Below are 22,469 nucleotides of genomic sequence, written 5' to 3'. Positions count from 1 at the left end.
ATCAGTGCTGGGGCCAGTCCTGTTCAACATCATCAATGACATTGATGAGAGAACAGACAGAGTCTGCTCAGCAAGTTTGCTGACGACACCAAGCTGGGAGGGTTTGGCTGATACAGCTGAAGGCTGTGTGGCCATCCAATGAGGCTTGGACAGACTGGAGAGCTGGGCACAGAGGAACCAAATGAGCTTCAACAAGGACAAGTGCAGAGTCCTGCACCTGGGGAGGAATAATGAACTGCACCAGTACAGGTTAGGAGGTGATCTGCTGGAGGGCAGCCCTGTGGAGAGGGACCTGGGAGTCCTGGTGGGTAACAAGTTATCTATGGCACAGAAATGTGCCCTTGTGGCCAAGAGGGCTTGTGGGATGTATTAAGAAGAGTCTGTCCAGCTGATCAAGGGAGGTTCTCCTTCCCCACTCTGCCCTGGTGAGACCCCATCTCGATTACTACATTCAATTTTGTGCTCCCCAGTGTAAGAGGGAAAGGGATCTGCTGGAGAAGGTCCAGCAGAGGGCTACAAGGATGATTAGGGGACTGGAGCACTGCCTGATGAGGAGAGGCTGAGGGACCTGGGGCTTTTTAGTCTGGAGAAGAGAAGACTGAGAAGGGTTTTAATAAATGTCTATAAATATCTGAAGACTGGGGGTCAGGAGAGGGGGGACAGGATCTGCTCACTAGCTGCCTGGGATAGGACAAGGAGCAATGGATGTAAGCTGCAGCACAGGAGGTTCCAGCTCAACACAAGGAGGAACTTCTTTACCGCAAGGGTCACAGAGCACTGGCACAGGCTCCCCAGAGAGGTTGTGGAATCTCCTTCTCTGGAGATTTGCAAGGCCTGTCTGGTGTTCCTCTGTGACCTGAGCTGGATGGTCCTGCTGTGGCAGGGGGGTCGGACTCGATCTCTTTAGGTCCCTTCCACCCCCTAACATCCTGTGACCTTAAAGATCATCTAATTCCAACTCCCCTGCCATGGGCAGGGACACCTTCCACTAGACCAGGTCACTCAAGGGCTCATCCATCCCTGCCTTAAACCTCCAGCGAGCATGCACCCACAACTTCCCTGAGCATCAGTGTTAGGTGCATTATTTGGCAGTGTCTTGTGTGACACCTGTGTTAAAACACTTCCCTCTGACCAAAGCAGCAGTTGCATTTCCAGTATGGTTATTGCATCTGCTCCATGACAGAGAAAAAAATATCTATTCCATGAGAAAGCTTCCAGGTTTGCACTGCCATTACACTGCTGTCGTTCCTCAAACTAACCTGGTAGATGACACAGCTCTTTCTGTTGCTCCTGTGCCTTAGTAAAGCCTCACTGGATGAGACTTCAGCACACAGGGCTGAGTGGCTCAGGAGGTCATTTCCTACTGTTTATGTACCAAATGTGCTGATCTAGGGGAAATGTCCCTGAGGAACAGTATCTGCCAGGAACTTTAGCCTCAGTTAAGGCAGGGCAGGAAAGAGAGTGAAAGACTAACAAAAATTACCATCAACAGAATTTGGGAAACCTGCATTCCATTTTCTGATTATGCAGAGGAGAAGGAAGAAATTTGTCTCCACCTCCTATCACCTAGGGAAGAGGAGTGACTTACCATTTCTACAGCACAGCTGTAGATGAGCTTCTCTGCAGTCACACTGTTGATTTCATCGATGAACCTCTGCTTGTCCGAAAAGAAGCGATTCAGCTTTTCTGTCAATTTCTTGCACATGCTGATACAGAATTTGTACCTTTCATTGAGGCTTTTCACAACTGCAAGAAAGTTAAGAAGAAAGAATAAAAACACAACCAAACAACAAACTAAAAACCCCAACCAAACAACAACAAAGCCCGAGTTCAGCTTTTCCCAGCACTAGTGAAGTCAATCTGTTTGAATCTGTGCTCTTCGTGTTTATTTACTTTGCCACTGCTATGAATTAAGGACATCTATCTATATAATTTCCATTTCGGGTTAATAACTGCCCATTTCTTAGCAATTTCAGGCTGTTATCTTTGTTTACTTTCAGCATTGTGCAACTGTACATATCCCGAATTCTCCTCTACAGAAGAAAACAAACAGATGTTGCAACTTGAGTTTTTTGAGTGATGTATCAGTGCACAAAAAGCACAAACAAAGCCAGTGAGGTTACATTGCATTTACCTTGCTTAACAGCAGTGGATGGGTTCAGCTTCCCCGATTTGACCTGGGCTTTGGCAAGATGCAGAGAAGATGCTAGTAACTGGGCAGCTTTCATGTACAGCACCAGCTGCTCTACTTGTCTAGGAAGAGGGGAGGGGGGAAAAAATTATCTATCAAAACACCTTTCCAGAACCATTACAAGCCATGGACAGACATCACTTTTTAGCCACAACCCAACACAGGACACAGCAGCAGTAGCAAAGGAAGACAGATGTTTAAAATGCAACTCCACCCCTCCCTTCCCTTCACAAACACTGTCATGGGTTGAGAGGACATCTGCTCATCTAGAAGCTGCAGCAACAAACTGCAGCTCCTAGATCTGAAAAAGGAACATTTCTTTTTGGGGACTGGCTGCCTGGGGTCAGTGTCTTACCACAAGCCACTGGGTGTTCTTTTCATGCAGTGTCATTTCCTGTGCCCCTGGAATTCTCAGTTATGAAAAGCAAGCACTTTGCAGGGTTGGGTTGTTTTTTTTCTGTTGGTTATTGATTGAGGAAGAAAGCAGGAAGTGGAACTGCCCTTTCCCACCACTCCACAAACTTCTCATATTTCTCCTTGCTTTTGATTTTCTATTAGGGCTGATTGGTTCCACTGAAAAAAGGGGAAATTTGGGCACTCCTTCCTTGTTCCAAACCTCCACCTCAGTGTTACTGTTTCAGTCCAGCCAATAGGAACAGAGGAGGGCTCAGATCTGACACAAGCTGGTGCCTAAATTTCCAAGGTTAGACATGCATCACTACACCTCAAGTCTGCCCCTCATCACCTTCCCCAGCTTATGTGGCAGCCCAGAGAACACTCTCCTTTTATTTGCTTGCCAGGAGATGTGCCTCTGTCCTTTGCTCTTTCTGATCTATCTTCAGCTGTTAAAAACTAACTCCCATAAAAGCTTCTATACAGCAGAATGAGCACTGCCAGCAAAAACAGCCTAGTTTGAATATGTTTGTGGTGAATTCAGTGTTCACCAATTCTCTTGATACCATCTGACCGCATACTCACCCCCATTCTTTGCTTAGCTGGCTGATCTGATCCACAACTATGCTCTCCTGGATTTGGTACAGTGAGACTGCAGAAGTACACAGGTCTGGGTTTCCTCCTCGCACTGCTGTCAGATCCAGGACACATTCTGTAAACGTCAGCATCATGTTTAGGTGACGCAGTGTATCTGTATGTTCTCTCTGTCAGAGGGAAAGACAACAGCATTGTAACCATTATAAGCCATAAGGCACACAAGGACACTTAAAACTCTTGCTAATCATTTTAAGATTTCTTGGCATGTCAATTCCATGCAGAAATCAGATTGTTGTAGAGCCAGAAATAGGGACCACAGCACCAAATGGGTTCAAACAGATCAATGCATATTAATCTGTTCTTTCTTGGTTAATGATTTTAAGATACTGTAGTTTATACTTAAGAGTGTTTTAACAAAGCCAAAAGGAACTGGGACATGGAGTTCTACGTTTGTTGAAACCTGAGCAACTAAAGGAATCACAAGTGGGACACATTACTTCTTATTATATTATCAGCAACCCAAAAGTATGCTTGGCACTTGTATGAGAAGCCAGGATGAACATTTGGCTTTTATTATATGACAGACTTAATACCTTCAAGAGAACTGATCTAAAGCTTCACACTTATCTGCTTCACTCTAATTTACACTTAGGTCTAGAATTACTTTGTGTTAAAAGGTGGCTGTTGCCAAAGTTCATAATTTAAACAACTTCAATTTGAGCTAGCAGCTCACTGCTGCTTGGTGACAGCAACACCTAATACACAGGTAGTCTGCTCCAAAAGAAAAAACCCTAGCTGTCAAAACTAATCAAACTAATCTTAACAATATTTATCACTTTTATTAGCAATGCAGGTATAAATACACTTTAAACTCTGTGGGAAGAATGCAGTGCAGTGTCAGACATTCACGTTACAACATGGGATCCAAACACCTCCCAGCAACATGCAAATGAGAAAACAGAACAGCAATCTGTCCTGAGAACTGGACACTTCAAGGACAGCATTCTGGTGTAAGACTGCCCCAAGCTGTGTTTTCAAGTGTTGCTCCTCCATACTTTTAAAACAATATAGGACTCTTCCCACAAGTAAGATTTAATGTCATCCACTGACTGTGAAGAAGCAGTTAAAAGCAGTGCCCAGAGGGATACTGCTACTGTCAGCATCCACATCCAGAGAGTTGGCATCAAAACAGAGGCTTCTTTGGACGGCTCTGGTGAACAAAAGCAGTCATGTTCCTTTGGTTACCTATTCAAATCCATGAACTGCCAGGAATAACCACCAAAGAGAAACTGGCCACCATTGATACATGTTAAAAAGGAATATGTGAGATAACGAAGAAGAAACTACAAGTGCACCACGCAGTCCTGTTTTTACCATATCTTTGTTTTAGCAGCATTATGTACATTATAAAACATTTTCTATACCTCCATTAAAGTTTCCTCAGGCAATTCAGGAGCTTCAAAAGTGATAAAGCCTTCTAAGCTGGGAGGTGAAGTACCATAAGGCATGTACTTCAGATTTGGAGCTGCCTCGGCTCCCGGAGGAGAAGAGCCCATGTAGATACCAGGAGGAGAACCCATATACACACGGCCACTAGTGGAGCAGAGAGACCCTCCAGAACTGTTTGATCCAACTACAAAACAAAACAACACACACATTCAGTCTAATAGGTTGTCCCAGCTGGCAGCACTGGGGTTACAAATGACAAGTCAGTAGTCACCACAGATCCACCCTTGGGAGGCTCTCCTCATTGTTCAATAATGAGCAGTTGATAACTCCTAACAGAGGTTGTTGAAATGGCTGATGAGGCTTCCAAGGCAGAGAGTCCAATGGCACAGCCTGAAGGTTGCACTACAAGTCACAAAAGTATGTTGCTATGGACTCCTGCTCATCCTCAGCAGATGAAAGCCTTCACCTTGACATCTTTGATATGTGGCAACATAGTTGACACAGGCCCAAATGCAGTCAGCTCCCACCCCTTGTGAGTCATTTCTGGTACAGAGCACAGCAGCAGGCAAAAATGCTAAATCAGAAATGTAACTTTTCCTCTGCATCTTTGGCACAGAGATTATTACACTCCCTATAGTGGAGTAAACCTGTGTACACAGGAGGTGACACACTGCTGTGCTGCAAAACCTTGCTTCTGGCTCTCTCTTTAGGAGAAAAAAGACAGAAGTCTGTATTTTACGGAGCAATCTTACTGTATGGCCTAGAGAACCTACGCTAGAAGGCAGTAACCAGGTTACCAGCCCAAGAAGTGAGCAGGTCTAACACTGTGTTTGAGAGCAGCAAAGTCTTACCTGAGGTGGTTCTTGTTCTGAGGACCATATGGGTGCAGGTAGGAGGGGTGGCGCTGCTTGGAGGGGACCCAACAGTAAACATGACAGCCCGAGAACTTGGCCCACTTCCTATGGAAGGGGCTGCCATTGCAATTCCATAGGCCCCTGCTGGAGCTGGAAGAGAAAAAGTCAGGAAGTTGGTTCCTATTGCATGTAATTACCACTCAGTAATTACATGCAGCAAATTGGAGCACAACATGCTTTGATATAGAGCTGAGACTTGGACCAGTTACAACTTCTAACAGCAAATAAAACAAGCTGAGTGCACAGCCTTAGAGATACACAAAGAGTCAAGGCACAGTCTGCACATAGCCCTTTCACTTCCAACCTCTCTCTGCTCTACTCTTGCCTAGAAAAGAGAAACAGAAGATGTCCCTGAGAGCCACAGGACACCACCAGTCCTTCAGTAAAAAATTAAACAAAAAAAATTGTAAAGGCAGACCATGATAGGTCTAGAGGTTAAAACACCAACCCTGTCTGCTTAACTCCTATCTGCTCAAGAAAGAGATGAGAACTTCTGGTGGCCACTTGTGGCAAGGAAGGAGAAACAACCCAGAACTACATAAACTGGCTTTCCTGGGATAAGAAGGTGGAATTAGGAAATGAAACAGCCACAAATGTATTAAAAGATAATAATGAAAAGAACCAAACAAACAAAACCCCATAAACAAACAAAAAACATTCCCCTCCCTCCCAACCAAAACAAACAAACAAAAAGATCCCTACCAAAGAACCTCAAAGCCCTATAAGCCAGCACAGGCAGCTGAGATATTTCTGTCTTTGGCACAGAAACAGGTATTTTCCTGTCTCAGTTATTTTTAAAGCTACACCAAAGAGATGGAACACATCCTCTTAAAGATCAAAAAAGCTCTTCTGCACCGAGGCTAAAAGTTGTCAGAACCAATTATGGGAAACTGGGAGCACAACTGATTCCAGTTGGCACTCCATAAAGACAGCTTGGATGTATCAGTTTGTTCCTTACCTGTATCCATTGGTCGCTCTGTATTGAGGCTGTCTGTACTGCCTTGATACATTTGGCCACCAAGAGTGGTTTTAACCTGTTGATCTGAGAGCTTCCCAGTACTAACAGACCTGAACAAGAAACATGTATGAATTCACAACCAAACCCTTCCATCCAACTTGCAATTAAGCATGACTAGTTGAGGGGCAAGTCTACCCATAGCAGAGGGGTTGCAGTAGATGATTTCTGAGATCTCTTCCAACCTAAGCCATTCTGTGACTTGCAGATTCTTGCTATTTAGACTTCTTCAACAAGAATTCTTCAACAAAAGTACAGAAAGCCTTGAAATCTCACTGTTCACCATGGACCTATTGAAATGGAGCTAACTATAAAGGGACCTATTTCTCATAAAAAGTTATATTGCAAATTTTGTCATTAAGATTTTCAAGCAAACACTGAAGGGGCTCCACAGAAGCAACGAAATTCCATATCGAGATAATCAAAACAAAAAGGAACTAGACAGCAACACAAAGCACTGCAGGAAGTCCATGCTATATTTATACACAGTACAAAATGTTTCTGTTGCACTCCCCAAACCTCAGCAGCTCCTCACAGCTCACTTTCTGCGTGCACTTCCCCTCCAAGCTGCTGTGTGCAGTGCACATGCAGCTGCCACGTTACCTACCCAGCTTTACAGGTCATGAGTACTACGATGCCTACCTGCCAAATGTAGTTTTACTGTGCTGTTCTCCTGCCTGCTTTTCACCTCCCTGGGTGGAGTGGAAGTGTGTGAAATCCCTCGGGTCAGTGATGTCCTTAGGCTGAAGTGAGGCATCTGCTGAGCCCTGACGATTAGCCAGAGCCAGCAAGTTGGAGGACGCTTGAGTTTTGGGTATTTTGAAAGGAGCTGTTGCCTTTAAGAATCAAGAGACCAAGAACACACAAAAAAACAAAGTCAGAACCCCAAAATAGGCTTGTGAATGATTTCAGGCAGTGTGTCACCACCTCGCATTTTACAGGCAGTGGCAAACTTCACAAACCTTAGTAGGAGAGCCAATGATGGTTGGCAATGGAGTTTTGAACAGCCAGTCTGAGCTCCTAGGTGACGATCCCATGTGCTTGGTAGGTGACGTTCCCAAGCTGCCTGGCCTGCTTGGTTGTGGAGAATGACTGTATCCATACCCAGCATAGGATGGACAAACTGGGTCTGAATGCTGCTTTCTGAGCTTCTGTTTGTTTTGGTAAATATCTGTCAGAGTAGGAGCACTCTGCAGCCTTGCTCCCATCAACAGAGACTGTGGAGACTGAGACGGTGGTATCGGAGAACCTGTGGGGATGAAAAACAAGGAAGTAAGATTCTGCTTGCAGTGCTTGGAACACCTATCAACGAAGCCTAAAAGGCCTGAGGGTCAATGTTCAACTGAAAGGAGACTGGATTGCAAATATTTTGACATATGTTTGATCAGCAGCTCACTAGATGCAAAGAGAATGGATGTAGCCTGTGGGCTATATGGACTAAGGCTATGATGAGATATTCAAGCTGCCAAATAGGCAAGATTTCAGGGCAACAGCTGTACTGGCAGCTGCAACCTGCATCAAGGCAAAGAGGTTGGATTCAGCAGGAATGGCATAACCAATGTTGAAATTTCAAGTGTAGCTGCCAAGGCTCCAGACTGAATAGAGATTCTCAAGACCTGGAGTGACATTCCTGCAAACAAGTTCATGCACCAGATACGGCATTGTAATTACTTGGTTTGGACATACAGACTTCATCTGCAGCTCCTCTCATGGTTCCTGCAAGAAAAGTAGGTACTAAACAGAACCTGAATATTCAAATGGAACAGCTTGGGATTGTTACTTTGTGCAGGCAGCTACTTTTTGGTCTGTCAGACACTTAAAGTCTGTCCACACTTAAGTATGAGTGCAAAGCTTCCCTTGAAGCAAATGAAGAGCTATAATCAGCCATTTAAAGATTGCTCTGGGGAGATACCTCTTATGAACATCTCACCTACTCAAAAGGTACTCTTGCTCCTTCAAATTAAGGAACCTGAAATTTAATGAAATGGTCTCTTCCATGTGGTATTTTTATGTCTTGCGACGGGGAACTGTGCAAAGTTACAAACAGTCCATAAGGCTTCAGCTTTATGGCCACAGCTTCCCAAAAAGGCTCCATTTTATAAGTGTTTGCTCCAAAAAAAACCCACTCATCGGTTAGGGAAACATCTTTCAACCTTCTTAAGCTTATGCTTTGGCTAGTAAGATTTTGAATATGAGCTACCTCATCTTGACTGAATTCCACTTCACTAACCAGTATGTTTTAGAATGCCTGCAGCTCCAGCAGAGAGAGCAGGTCTATTTCTCATTAACTTTCCAGGCAAGAATTTGCTTGCCTGAAATCCTTCTGTCTCACAATATTGAAAATCCTCACCTGTCATTTCAGAAACCACTCTTGAATCTCACTGGTTACTGTTCTAGTGTCATTGCCACCACAGGGAAGGCTTCTGAATTAGGAGTTTGTCCTCTGCCGTCACTGGCAGCAAGAGCAGCTCAATTAGTTCAGAAGCTACATTACGACAGACATCTTCAGTCCTTAGACCATCCCGGTACAGATGACCTCGCCTCACCCAGAAGCAACAGACAGCTTCCCACGCCCATTTAAACACTGGGAAACAGCCTTGTTGCAGTCTGTGGTATTTTACAAATAGAAATACCACTGCAGTCATTTGAAACTAAGAAAGAATGCAGGAAACAGATGGAGAAATGAAACTTTAAAAACTCTTACAGCCACAAAACCAGCACTGGGGTGTGTTACAAGTTAGTTTGACCCTAGCAGAAGTCACTAAACCCATAGCCCTACAAAATGCTATCCAAAGCAAAGATGCAACAAGAAAAGTACAGATACTGCTTTGTATCCTTTTCAAACACCTCCTTTTTTTTTTCAGAGAAAAGAATATTTCAAATTGAAGCTACTCATTATTCGTCTTTTGTTGTGATTGTTAATGGCATAGCAATTATGAAGGTGATTTCATGAACTCATTTCATATGGATGAAAGAATTCCCAGATATCTGAAATATGGCTGCTCCAAGAAACAAAGGCTCTCTCATCTCCAGATGATTTTTGGCAACTGTTCAAATAGGGGCAAAAACCCCACAGTGCAATTTCAACACTACCTCTTAGAAAGTCAAAAGAGAGTGTGTAACTAGTATTTTAGGTAAGGAAGAAAATACACCCTTTAGATTTTCTTTAGAGAAGAAAATGTGCACAGAGCAACAGAACATGTTGCTGAATTGCAGATTCTTATGCCCAATGCTTCTAGCATTACAGTGTGATTCTATCTTTAACAGTCTCAGAACATCTTCAATCTTCTTTCTCCCTCATCTTTTTTTTTTCCTTTCCTGCTGGCATGTCATAATAATTTATGACTTGCAAAGCTTGCTGACTGCTTAGCAACACTAGCATCAAACCCCAGTCCATTTCCCAGGGGAATGACGAAAACGTGCTGCACGCTGTACATCAGCAGCTCCTCCTCCCTCTTCTGAGAACTGGCATGACAGAGCTGGTCTATAAAAACCAGATTCTGAGAAGCATGTTACTACCATTCATTCCATGCTTCTTTAAAGACAACCGTTACCAGAGTTCTTTTTCATCTTGAGAAAAACAAACTCCAGTTGGGAGTTAGCTATGGGCAAAGGTGTCCTGATACAGCCACAGCTGGGCTAAGCTTGCATGGAAACTCAGTGCACCGCATACCCACAGCCTCCTATTAACCCAAACTGATGTAGTGCTGCCTCTCCTTCCCTGTCACAAAACACTACTCTAGAAGCTCTATCAAAACACTACTGATTGCATTGTCCAAACTCACTCACCTGAGAAGTTTCTATTCCTTGATTCATGTCCTTGAAGTTGTCCACAACAACAGTGCCCAAGCTGCTCAGGTATGGTTCCAACTATGCAAACAAAATCAAAAGGTGAACTCACACTTTATACTTCATGTACAAATGTGGGTAAAGCAAAACAGAACCCAGTTAGTTTACTTCTGTGAGCCATTTAATAGCAACAATACTGCAAATGTCACCCAGCTGGGCAGATTTTAGTTTAAAATTATTTCAAGTCTTGAATTACTGTTCCAGATAAAGCACCACTAATTGCCAAAAATGTATGGACCTACCTAGTGGTGAGGGAGAATATGGTCTAGAAGATCCTGTGGATAGCCTGCGCCCAACAGCCTGCGCAGTGTCAGCTGGCACTGGGGAACAGGAGCCCATCTTCATGAAGCCCATGGGGCTGGTATTGGAGCGTCTCACAACTCCAGCTCTAGCAGGGTGAAAAGAATGGTTACACACACTGTGGTATCTGTGGTGCCTTGAGATAAACTTCAGAATCCTCTAAGGAGTATAACAGTTAAAGAAGATACTGATATTTACACAGAAAGCTATGATGTTGAAGTTCATTTAGTTAATAAGTTTGGCTAAGCTTCTCATACTGAAAACAAGCAATACACAGTTCCTTTTGTTCACATTGACTTGAGGAAATTAAAACAGATATTCCTTAATACATGGATTCCTAATCTTCATACAATATGAACATCGAATTTTGAGTTGAACAATCAAGTCAAAGGTATTGCTAAAAATGCCCATTTTGGGATCACCACAAACTATGGCAAAGCTTTTGTTTTGGGTCTGCTGTGCTGGTCACAAAACAGACTACTTGGGAAAGACCCTTCCCAAAGTGCAGCAACTACTGTAAAAATCAGAGATCCTGAACAAACAATGCCATAACCATGAGTTTTGTTTTACTAAAGACCTCCACAGCTCTGAGCAGTCTGTTTCTGAGTCTTTGACCTTCACCATCCTGATCCTGTTGACCACAAGGCAGAGAATAACTCTGGCACACTAGAGTCTTGTAAAAGACAAGCTGGTTAACTGGCATGCCAGAAATTGTTTCCTTGCTATTCTACAGAACAATGCATTCATCTCATCTCTATGTGTGTGGAAACAAAACATAACTTATTACTGACTTTCTAGCTCATGATGTAATGCCATGTAATACACAAAGAGGAATAAAAAAAAGGCAAGACTTCATCTTTTTACCTTCTTGGGCTGTGTTTGAGTGAAAGAACAAGCTCATTTTGGTTTTGTGACAAGTATCAAGTGCCCATCCACCAATCTTGAGCCTGTGAAGGACTACTACTTGTTACTGTTAAAGGACTACTACTTGTTGCTGTTAAAATGCCTGCTCAGTGTGGTTTTGCACAGACAAAAAGAATGACATCAACAACACAGCATAGAGAGCTATCAGGGTATAAAGTCAAACCAGAACTGAGAAAAAGCCATTATAAAAAGTACAAATTCTCACCTTGGTGATCCGTGGGGGTTTGACACGGGGCTGGCAGTGGAGGACAGGTTCTGTTCTATGCGCTGGTAGTTCCGGAGCTGAGTGGGAACTGGGATAGGAGCAGTTTCACTGCGGGGGGAAACCGAAGGCTGACAATGCCTGAAGTTGGAAGGTAGAGAGACAGGAGATAAATACTGGTGGACAGGTCTCTCCCTGAGCTGTACCATTGTTGAAATGTCAAGAAAATCTAGGAAACAGGCCAGTAAGTTGCTTCTGCACTCCCTGCACGCAGTATGATCCTTGCTTGTCCTAATGCAGCTCTAACGCTTCCCAGAGGAGGGTCACGATCTGCTCACCACTAACCACCTGTCTCACACTGGCTGGTCTCAGAGGGAGCTGAGCCTGCAGCACCAGCTGAAGCACTTCATCACACATCGCAGCGACCTGCAGACGGCTCTGACTTCCTGCCAATCAGCCTGCTCTGTTTACGAGGCTTCAAAATAGCCTTCTAGGAAAACCCACTGTGCTAAGAACAGGAAGTTCAGCAGCAGGGCTGGAATGCGTACAAAAAGCCACTGAAGCATAGTCAGAGATAGCCCAAGAGACAGCGTGAACTTGCAAAAGGAAAACATGTTATGTAACAAACTCCTGACAGCACCACCAAACCCACACACCTGAACATTAACCCACAACCTCAAACTGTAGAGTGGCATGACCCAAGTTCAGCTGGAGTGTCACTGACCAGCCCTACCTCATTGCACTATCTGATAAGGGAATCAAACCACTGCAACGTAATCAGCCACCAACCCTTTCACAGGAAGATAGAATTCAATGGAAAAGATTTCAAAAGAGTGAGACTTGTGGAAGAGAATCAGATTAGTGTCAGGTCCTTTACTGACCACCTCTTCAGAGAAAGATTAGAAATTCTTACAGGAAATGTGAAGAAAGTTCTACCACAAACTGCCCAAACCAAGCAGCTACAGCACTCACTGCATGGCTACAGCTGAACAGAACTCTGCTTTTCTGAACCTATTTGTCCTGGTCTCTTTGCTGCCTCTGACAATGAAATATTACTTCCCAATACGCATAGAACTTCCTTGGCAAAATAAAAGAAGTCAATCTTTTTCTTTTCACTCAGTTTCTAAATACTGCAAAGCAATTTGGAAGTCAGCAGTGAGCAGTGTCAGCAGAAAGCCTGGAAGTTTTCACATGAGGTGGTCTCGTAAGTGAGAACCACTCAAAGGCAGTGGGCGGCTGGATAACGACCAACAAAAGCTGAGGTAGCCCAGGGAGGCTCCCTAGGGTCAGCCTCCAGAAGAAGGGAAGCAGATGTCATCTAAACTGTGACAGTGATGCTGAGGAGGCCATGAAGGCAAAGTGCCTTGCAGGCACATCCAAGCAAGCTCTGTAAGCTGCAGGCTAATTGGAGGCAGCAACACAGTGGTAGCGTGGTGGGGAGGCATGGGACAGTACTTGGCCTTTCACCAAGGCTCCTGAGCTCGGGCCCAAAGCCAGGCTCTGGTTAGGCATCTTCCAGCCTGACGTTGTTTGTTAAGAGAAAACACAGTGCAGACGTGTGCAGAGCTGTATGCAAACCTTGCTCCTCTGAGATCTAGAGAACAAAATTAGCAATTAACCACAGGAGAGTGAACTGCCTCTACCTATTCCGGCTGAAGCCTGAGAAATGCTTCAGCTTCTTCTGCCTGACAGAAAGCAGCACAACTGTGGGTACAATTCATCCTGTTTGGTCAGCTAATCAGAAGAATTCACTGTTTCATGGGGCATAACTTTATGTTAAAAAAGGGAAATAATAGTAAAAAAAAAAAAACACATACTGTGAAATAACATTTCTCAGGCAATTAAAAACCAAAGCCAGCATCTTGTAGAATATGACACACTCTGCTTTCTCCAGAACACACCCCGAGCTGCCAATTAGTTACCAGATTTACTAAATCAGTAGTGAAATACAACTACTACAGTCAAACACTCAAAGCGTGAACAGCAGCCACCTGTTTCTAACCACAGCACCATTTAGCTCTTGGCAACGTACAGATAACAAAACTGGCACATTCTCATGAAGCCTGGAACTCCATAAACTGTGACATCTGACAATTTAAAATAGGAAATGACACTTTGTACAAGGCCATTGCAGAGCAAATGGATCTTTACAGCCAAACCATTATCTGCTCTTAAACATAAAAGGTAAGACTAAAGCTGTATTGACAGACCACGTCAGCAGATTTCCCAAACTGCACAAAGATCAGCACAAAGTAGCAAACTTTTCTTGTGACAAGCATTTCTAAACAAATAATGCTGACCTGCAGCCCTGTTGCATTAGCACAAGCCAAAAACACATCCAATATAATAGCTTTATTCCCCATTTAGCCACTCATCCTCTTTCTATTTGTATTGAAAACATTATGAAATTCATTATTTGGTCAAATAACAACTGTAACCCTTCTGTTTAGGTAGTACATGAGCAAAAAGCGCGGTGAAGCTTTACATTTTCCAGTATAATCCAGCTGGAAAGAGTCCAGGCACCACTGATGTGTATCAATCCTGTTTCAAAGTAGCAGAAATTTAGTCTACAATCACACGGAAGGAGCTTCTTAACAGTCCTGCTGCTGGAAAACCTGTTCACCTCTTTCATGTGACATCTCTGGTGTCTTGTGAAACGAACATGAAATTCACAGTGATGGCTTGCATAGAAGCCACACCCAGTTACCAATCAGAAGACAATCCAGCCATGAGACCCAAATCCATTGCAAGCTGGGCTTTGCAAGTCCTCTTCCCTCACAACTATTTCTGAAAACGTGTACTGCATCCAGCAGCTTGATTCACTCAGTGAAGTCTGTGCTGTGCTTCACAACACCAAGCAGGACAAGTCAATTATGGCTCTGAAGTTCTTGCTTTCATCCAGTTCAACATTTAAACAAAAGAATGTTCTCTTTCCTCAGGGAAATCTTTTGGGGATGCATCAGAGCCAGAAGTTACCCATGAAACTGTCAGCTATTAGAATGTGTTAAGTGCAGAGAGCCTGGACAAATCAGGTCCAGTTTCCATTCCAATTCAGCTTCCAGTAGCCATTCATAACTAAAAACCAAAATATAGTAGCAGAGAATCTTCTTGAGAGAGGAAATACTAAGTCTACATCACACACCTGTTAGCTGTACCAGAAGCAGTGCTTCGAGAAGAGGCTGAGGGTGGTTTCTGTACAGTTCCTGAGCTTCCAGAAATAGTTAACGGTGACTGCCTGTGAAAACAAAACTACTGTCAAAAGACAGGTCTTGACATCAGAGAAACCACCTATTTTGCAGCAAACCTTTCTGAATTTAAGCTGCTTATGTACTAGTACGAAATTCAATGTTGATTCAAATCTGCCCTGGTTGAGACCACACCTGAAACATTGTGACCAGTTTTGGACTCCCCAGTCCAAGAGAAACAAGGATCTGCTGGAGTCCAACAAAGATTATGAGGGTGATGAAGGGATTTGAACATCTCTCTTGTTAAGGTAGGCAGAGAAATGAGACTGTTTAGTCTTTAGAAGGTGGAGAGGGGATCTGATTAACATCTATAAATATCATATCTTGGGGGTGGGTGTCAAGATGAAGGTGCCAATCTCTTTATGCTGATGCCCAGTAATAGGACAAGGAACAAGGGTACAAGCTGGAACACAGGAGGTTCCACCTCCATGTGAGGGGAAACATCTTTGCTACCATATGACAGAGCTCTGGAACAGGCTGCTTAGAGAGCTTGTGAAGTCTCCTTCTCTGGCGACTTTCAAAACCTGCCTGGATGCATTCCTGGGTGACCTCCCCTATGTGATCATGCTTTAGCAGGGCAACTGGACTCAGTCTCCAGAGGTCCTCTTCCAACCCTTAACTTGTGATTCTATTTTCCTATGACATCAATTCCAAGAAAGTCAACACAGCTATGTAAACCCACCACTGCCAAAGGCCCAGCAGTCCCTTCAACTTTAGAACACAAGGCTTCTTTTGGCCAAAGCTCTGCACACCTACCCTCCGCACATCAGGAACTCGCTGGAAGCCCGCCTGCCAGCTGCTCCCAATGGCATATCATCTGCAGGAAGCAGAAACACACATTGCAAATCCACACATTGAAGCAGAGCCTTAAAACCCCAGAGGTCTCCAATATTGCTGTTGTAGGACAGCTGACCAGCTTCTCAGTAGCAACTCAGGTTTGGAGGATGCTGCAAAGTGCTACATCCAAGCCTTTCAATTGTATAAGCCCACTCTGAAGCCTTATCTTTCATTTAAATCATTTTTATGGGTTTACCTGCACGTGTTTATTATCTGAAGGTCTACAGAATGGACTGTAAACATGAAGTCAGTCTGGAGATAACAATGTGCCTGCCTCCACTAAGAGAATCCTTGGGTTTCCTGTCAGCAGTTGCTTACAACTGACTCCTTCCTTCTGCCAAAGCCCAGTATTTTCCATGCCTTGAAATCACTCTGGCACGTTTGGCTACTCAAATGAAGATGTACATGTCCCAGAAGAACACGCAGGTGCACCAAACAGTCACTCTTCAAAGAGCAGTCAGACTCAAGAAGTTAATTCCAAAGTGAATTGACACAGACGTAGAGAGAAGAGCCAAAGGCTAACAGGACAGAAGTTTTATTACAAATGGAAATTGTTTCAAAATGTAAAAATAAGAAAGATTCTTACATGAGTGGTCTGAAGAGATATTGTGTGGGACAAGAACAAAGTCATCTGTGTCACAAGAGGAGTTCTTACTACTGGTACTGGCAGAGTCTTTAGAGACCTGAAGATAGTTAGGAGGACCCAATGGTGGAGAAGACAAATTTTCTTCTTGAATGTGCTGCATGTCTGGCAGAGACTGGAGAGGGGTGGAAAAAGAAAACAAAATATATTAACAGCACTGTAAATGCAGTGATTCAGAATGCAGAATCAATCTTTTATCTATGAAGCTTCTAAAGTAAGAATTATCACTAACTTTGACAAATAAAAGGTAAATCTGGAGCCATTTTTTTTTTTGTTTCTTAAGCATTTGGAAACATAAAATCTGTTTTTATATGGCTGTTTCAAATACTAGATAACTCTGTAGTGTCACTTTCGACAGATCTATATCAAAGAGGCTGTGAATTTAAACAACTGCAATTTACTCAATCATTCCTAACGATAGAGATGTACCTCTCCCAAATACCACATAGAACTGGAGTCAGCAGTTTGTATCAATAAGGAGCCTTAGCCACAAAAGCCAATTTGAAACTTATCTGCAACATTCATTATGCTGCAAACCACATCAACATACCCAAAATTGTACTGCTCTAGTATTTAATATGTGCATGTGTCTTTTCCTTAACAAAAAAAGAACACTGAAGTACAACACAAGGAGCAAGAGAAAAACGTTAGCAACATTCTTCGAGCAAAGGACAAGAATATTCCTTGCTCTGTGCTCTTAAACATGATGGTTTACACTGTTCAGGAACTGAAAGATCTAAAATTCAGTAACTCTTGGCTAAACATTACAGAGCGAGTCCAGAGGAGGGTCACAAGGATGATCCAAGGGCTGGAGCACCTCTGCTATGAGGGTAAGCTGAGGGAGCTGGGGTTGTTCAGCCTGCAGAATACTCTAGGGGGCTCTTAAGCTGCAGAGGGAGTTTTCCTAAGGGTGTCTAGCAATAGGATAAGAGGGAATGATTTGAAGCTGAGGGAGAGTAAGTTTAGACTGGATCTTAGGAAATTCTTCAGTACCAGAGTGGTGAGACTGTGAAATAGATTACCCCTGGAGCTTGTGGATGCCTCCTCCCTGAGGGTGTTCAAGGCCAGGCTGGACAATGTCTTGAGCAGCCAAGTCTAGTTGAGAGGCATTCCTGCCTATGGTGGGGAAGTTGGAGCAGATTATCTCTAAGGTCCCCCTGAGCTAAGGCATTCTAGGATTATATGAATATGTTTTCTGGGATAGTTCTGTAAGCCAGAGAACTTACTGGAGGAGAAGCGAAACGGCATGAAGGAGAGCTACCACAGGAACTGCCAGAGACTGAGCCAGCATATGTGGGCACTGGTACAGGACAAGCTAGAAGAAGAAAGCACAGAAGAGAAAAAAAGACTAAAATATTGGAAGACTTCATCCTTCAAATAAATTCATTTCCTCATTGCTTTTCATTCATAAACCCTTACACAACTCAGAAGCACAGCACATCCTTAAACATGCCAGGGTACTTAAGTTCACTTGAAATGTCAAATAAGAATCGTATTTCAGTCTAACATAAAACAAAAAGGATTCCAAACACAGCCCCACAACAGAGCACAACAACAGACGCAAGAAAACGTCTCACGAACAGTGATCTGGCAGATCTTTCTCACTTCCACCCCCAAAATTCATCATTTACACAAATAAGTGGAAAACCAAAAGTACTTACACTTTTTGACTGTTGAAATCTGATCCAGGAAAGGGTGGTTGAAAAATGCTTCTGTAGAACAAGAGACAATCCATGGTGAGTACATCTACAACTGACAATAGAATTTACAGGCTATATCGTGGATGACAATAAATGGTTGCTTTCCCACAATCAATATTTCAGAGCCAGAGAGTGAGTAGCTTATAAAAGATTAAAGCTTGCTAGGTTACATGTTGCTAGAGCATTTGGAAACAAGAAAAAAAACAATCAATGGAAGAACTTCAAACAACAGGCAGTGAGGCAGGTCAGACTGAATCACTGGAGGACATTTTCTGACTGCTTGTGGATCATGGACACAAGAACTTTCCCATGCTCATCATGAAATTGTGCTCTCTACTGAACCTTCTCATACTCATCATGAAATTGTGTTCTCTACACTACTAACTCACATTTAATTTTCTCTTCAAAACGAGCAGCATCTCTCACATCAAACACTGACAGTATGTTCACTTCTGCCATCCTCAAGGACTGAGACTTATTTTTCAGCCCATGTATGCTGCTCCTTAGCTAGCTGAAAATCACAACAGAGCAGCAGCAGCCATTCTCCTTCCCACTTCCCACCAGCAGAACATGGCATGTGCAGCCAGTTCATAGCATAAAGCAATATGAAAAATGATGTAACAGTTTCCTCAGTTAACTTGTTGTGGTTTCAACAGTTTGCTCTTGTTCTAAGTGGATATGTTGAGATGTATTTAACTTAGCAAAACAAGCTGGGTAGCAGTTTAAAGGAAAGTTTCATTCTACAAGAAGCAGCCTTCAGCTGGTATGGGGAAGTGAGGGTCAGTGGAAGCTACTTGCTGAGCTTTGTGAACTTTCATGCTCTAACAGTGGGGTTAAAACAAGGCTGTTCATCAGACCTAAGCAAACAGCAAGGAAAAAAAAACTAAATAAAAGAAAGCCTGAGGTCTGCAGTATCTCCTCTTCCTTCCACAGCACTTTCTTCCAGAAGGTGATAAGGAAGGGAGGCTCCAGGTAAGGCAAAAACAATGTAATGATTAACTTCAACACGAGGATCAGGTGCTCTCGAGCTTTTGTACACCTGCTGTCCTGCTTTACATGGCTGGAAGATCAACACGATTTCCAAGCTATTTTTACTTTAACAACAGGCAGCTGGGTTCAGTTATACACTCTCCCTTTCACTCCCTTTGCTAAGCACATTCCAGAGCAGCCCCTTTGAGGCCCTTTAAGTGGCTCAGCCAAGGAAAACATGATTTTCATCACTGCCATTCTGCTTTCTATTTTTCTTTCTAAGCACAAATGTGTTCTCCCACTACCACAAACGACAGAGTGAATTTCCCATGTTTGAAGAAACTGTAGGGATCGGCACACCCAGAGTGCAAAGTGGAATCTGTTACTCAAAGTTCATGTTTGCGATGTAGTAATTCTGCTACACATAAAGATTTATGTATCAACCTCTGAATATTGACACTGTAATTTAGGACATTTTATCCAATTATCACAAGTTTTCCCTGGATCAAGACTTCTGCCTAAATTTGTAGGGACAGCAGTTAAATTGAGTGATGTCAGTCACATCTACACATAAACCCTCATGCTTGGTTCTCAGAGGAGTAACACCTTAGTTATGATAGAATGGCTTAGGTTGGAAGGGATCCCCAGAGATCATCTACTCCAACCTCCCTGCCATGGGCAGAGACACCTCTCAACTAGACTCAGCTGCTCAAGGCCTCATCCAACCTGGCCTTGAACATCCTCAGGGAGGAGACATCCACAACCTCCCTGAGCAGCCTGTTCCACAGTCTCACCGCCCTTGTACTGAAGAACTGCTTCCTAAAAATCCAGTCTAACCCTACTCTCCCTCAGCTTCAAACCATTCCCCCTTGTCCTTTTGCTAGGCACCTTTATGGAAGTCCTGCAGCCTTCCTGTAGAATCCCTTCAGGTATTGGAAGGCATCTATGGGGTACCCCCGGGGTCTTCTTCAGCCTGAACAACCCCAGCTCCCTCAGCCTGTCCTCGTGGCACACTGGTATGGATGTTTTAAATTCCAAAGTAAAAAGTTTGATTGTTTATTGGAGCAAAACAGCAGGAATTGAAAACAAACAAACAAACATAACTAGGAGAGTCTTGAGCTTCAAGTAAAGAACTAAAACATCCTTTAAATCCTCCACTGGCTAACAAATACTCTCCTTATCACAAACACACAAGCACTAAATGTGATGAGTGAGTCAGTTTGTGTATTTCAGGATTGCATCAAAACCAAGCTTGCATGCGTAACTGAAGAGCAATGGCAACATTTCATACACAGAGAAACAGCGACAGTGTCTTACTTTGGGTTGCAACTCACCCTAGGATCTCAGCATCACCACAGCTAACAGAACCACAGAATTGTGAGGGCTGGAAGGGACCTCAAGCATCATCTAGCTCCAACTCCCCTGCCAAGGGCAAGGATACCTCACACTAGATCAGGTCACTCAGAGCTCCATCCAGCCTGGCATTAAAGACCTACAGGGATGAGGCTTCCACTACCTCCCTAGACAATCTGTTCCAATGTCTTGGCACCCTCATGGTGAAGAATTTCTTCCTAACATCCAGTCTGAATCTACCCACTTCTAGTTTTGCTCTATAATAGCTCATGGTGAGGAGAGAACTGGGTATTATCCACAAAGAGCATGAAGAGACTTTTTAGGCTCTTTCTTGTCATTCTATAGATTACTCTTGATAGGTTGCTAATTTTGCTACTGTAACAAATCCTAGCAATAAAGCACACTGTTACTTACATAATAATAAGGAAAAAGATAATTCTATTTAGATTCAATTAACTAAAATTTTAAGATTAGCATTTCCCAGAAGCTCTGACAAAACTGCAACAACAAATACTGCTATAAAATTTAAACAACCAGCATGAGTAACATGACATACAAGAGGCAGCTAAGAAGAACTAATCAAGACTTAACTTTTAAGTGGTTTTCTTTCAAAAATGCTGCCTGTGTTTCCATTAAAAAGGAAAAAAAAAACATTACTACTATTGCAGTAAGAGGCAGCCAAAATCCCAGCAATAAAGGGGCTTTTAAAGATGGAAGTAACAGACAAATCCAGCCAGTACTAAGCACACACCAATCTAAGCTCTACTCCTAACTCTGAAGAGGCAGCAGTTTGAAACATTCAATAGCATCAATCTGAGGCTTTGAAATCTTAAGAGGTTAGGGCAATATTCTGCAACCAAAGATCTCCAGCTAAAGAGAAGCAGCCAAGCACAGGAGTAAAGTGGAGCCAAAACAAGTTCACTTTTGTTAAGAAGGCATCCATCTAGTTTGCAGTAAGTTTAACTTCCCAACTAATACAAACTGCAGTCCTCCACAGACCTTGCAGGAATGCCTAACAGCAAGCAAACTTCAACCACAGCACAGCTTAAAATACAAAGGTAAAAATCTTGGTTTCTCACTACTTTTGGGCTAAAAATAACCTCAGTGAAAATGTTGCACTAATACAAAGAAGTCTCTACAGCTGGTGATACCCAAGCACAATATTAGGAACTCATCTGCAGACACAAACAATTTTGATGTCACATCCCACATCTCAATGCCCTCAGCCATACATATATAAAGCTTTCAAGGCCAACTCAAATGCATACAATTTGTACTCCCATTAATACTGTTGTGTTTGCAGCCTATGACAGAAAAGAAGAGGGAGAAAAACATTTAAAGCAACTTTTGCCTCCACAATGGGTTCCTCCAAAACTTTTTTACTTTAATGCAACCAACACCACACAGAATCAGAGACTTCTGCTCCCAGTCTGAAGCCAGAACACCAGTTAAAGCAGCAGAAGTAAGACTGTGACATGAAGTGTAAGGTATAACTCTGTGGGGGATAAAAAAGGCTTCAGTTGAAATAATTACACCAATTTGTATTTCAGTACTCAAAGTCATAATTTATGTGCATGATTTATTACAGACTGATAGGAGTTACCTATTGATTTGTTTTGACTACTTTGCTTGCTTTATGATAATGGAGAAAAAGAACATCTATTTCCCTTTCATGTACATGAAACACACTGTACTGTGCTGTACACAAAGGTCAAGACAGTTATTCTGGTCACATGAATACAACTAACAAGGAGAGTCAAGAGAGCAAAAGGAAGAGTTACATACCAAAGTCCATTCTATCTTTTTGGTTTCTCTGAAGCAAACCCAACAGCAGGTCAGCCAGATAAGCTGATGTTTCCCTAGGAATGCTGCACACAAGAGGAAGTAA

At 43.0% G+C, this 22,469-nt stretch overlaps 1 protein-coding gene across 1 annotated transcript in view; it reads right to left on the bottom strand.

Annotated features, from left to right (window-relative positions):
- ULK2 (unc-51 like autophagy activating kinase 2) overlaps positions 1–22,469 on the bottom strand; it is a 45,869-nt gene that overhangs the window by 3,554 nt on the left and 19,846 nt on the right. Inside the window, exons 10-26 of the mRNA XM_064166574.1 lie at positions 22,367–22,449; positions 18,221–18,271; positions 17,786–17,874; positions 16,503–16,674; positions 15,836–15,896; positions 14,977–15,069; positions 11,838–11,975; positions 10,651–10,796; positions 10,349–10,429; positions 7,522–7,808; positions 7,202–7,395; positions 6,503–6,612; positions 5,482–5,634; positions 4,606–4,814; positions 3,170–3,348; positions 2,135–2,253; positions 1,589–1,746 (exon numbers count right to left, since the gene is read on the bottom strand). Of these exons, the coding sequence (XP_064022644.1) occupies positions 1,589–1,746; positions 2,135–2,253; positions 3,170–3,348; positions 4,606–4,814; positions 5,482–5,634; positions 6,503–6,612; positions 7,202–7,395; positions 7,522–7,808; positions 10,349–10,429; positions 10,651–10,796; positions 11,838–11,975; positions 14,977–15,069; positions 15,836–15,896; positions 16,503–16,674; positions 17,786–17,874; positions 18,221–18,271; positions 22,367–22,449 (2,323 nt within the window). The remainder of the gene's footprint in view (positions 1–1,588; positions 1,747–2,134; positions 2,254–3,169; positions 3,349–4,605; positions 4,815–5,481; positions 5,635–6,502; positions 6,613–7,201; positions 7,396–7,521; positions 7,809–10,348; positions 10,430–10,650; positions 10,797–11,837; positions 11,976–14,976; positions 15,070–15,835; positions 15,897–16,502; positions 16,675–17,785; positions 17,875–18,220; positions 18,272–22,366; positions 22,450–22,469) is intronic.

The sequence above is a fragment of the Pogoniulus pusillus genome, chromosome 27 (assembly GCF_015220805.1).
Source record: "Pogoniulus pusillus isolate bPogPus1 chromosome 27, bPogPus1.pri, whole genome shotgun sequence".
NCBI classification, from domain to species: Eukaryota; Metazoa; Chordata; class Aves; order Piciformes; family Lybiidae; genus Pogoniulus; species Pogoniulus pusillus.
This window is presented reverse-complemented; position numbering and strand designations above follow the sequence as displayed.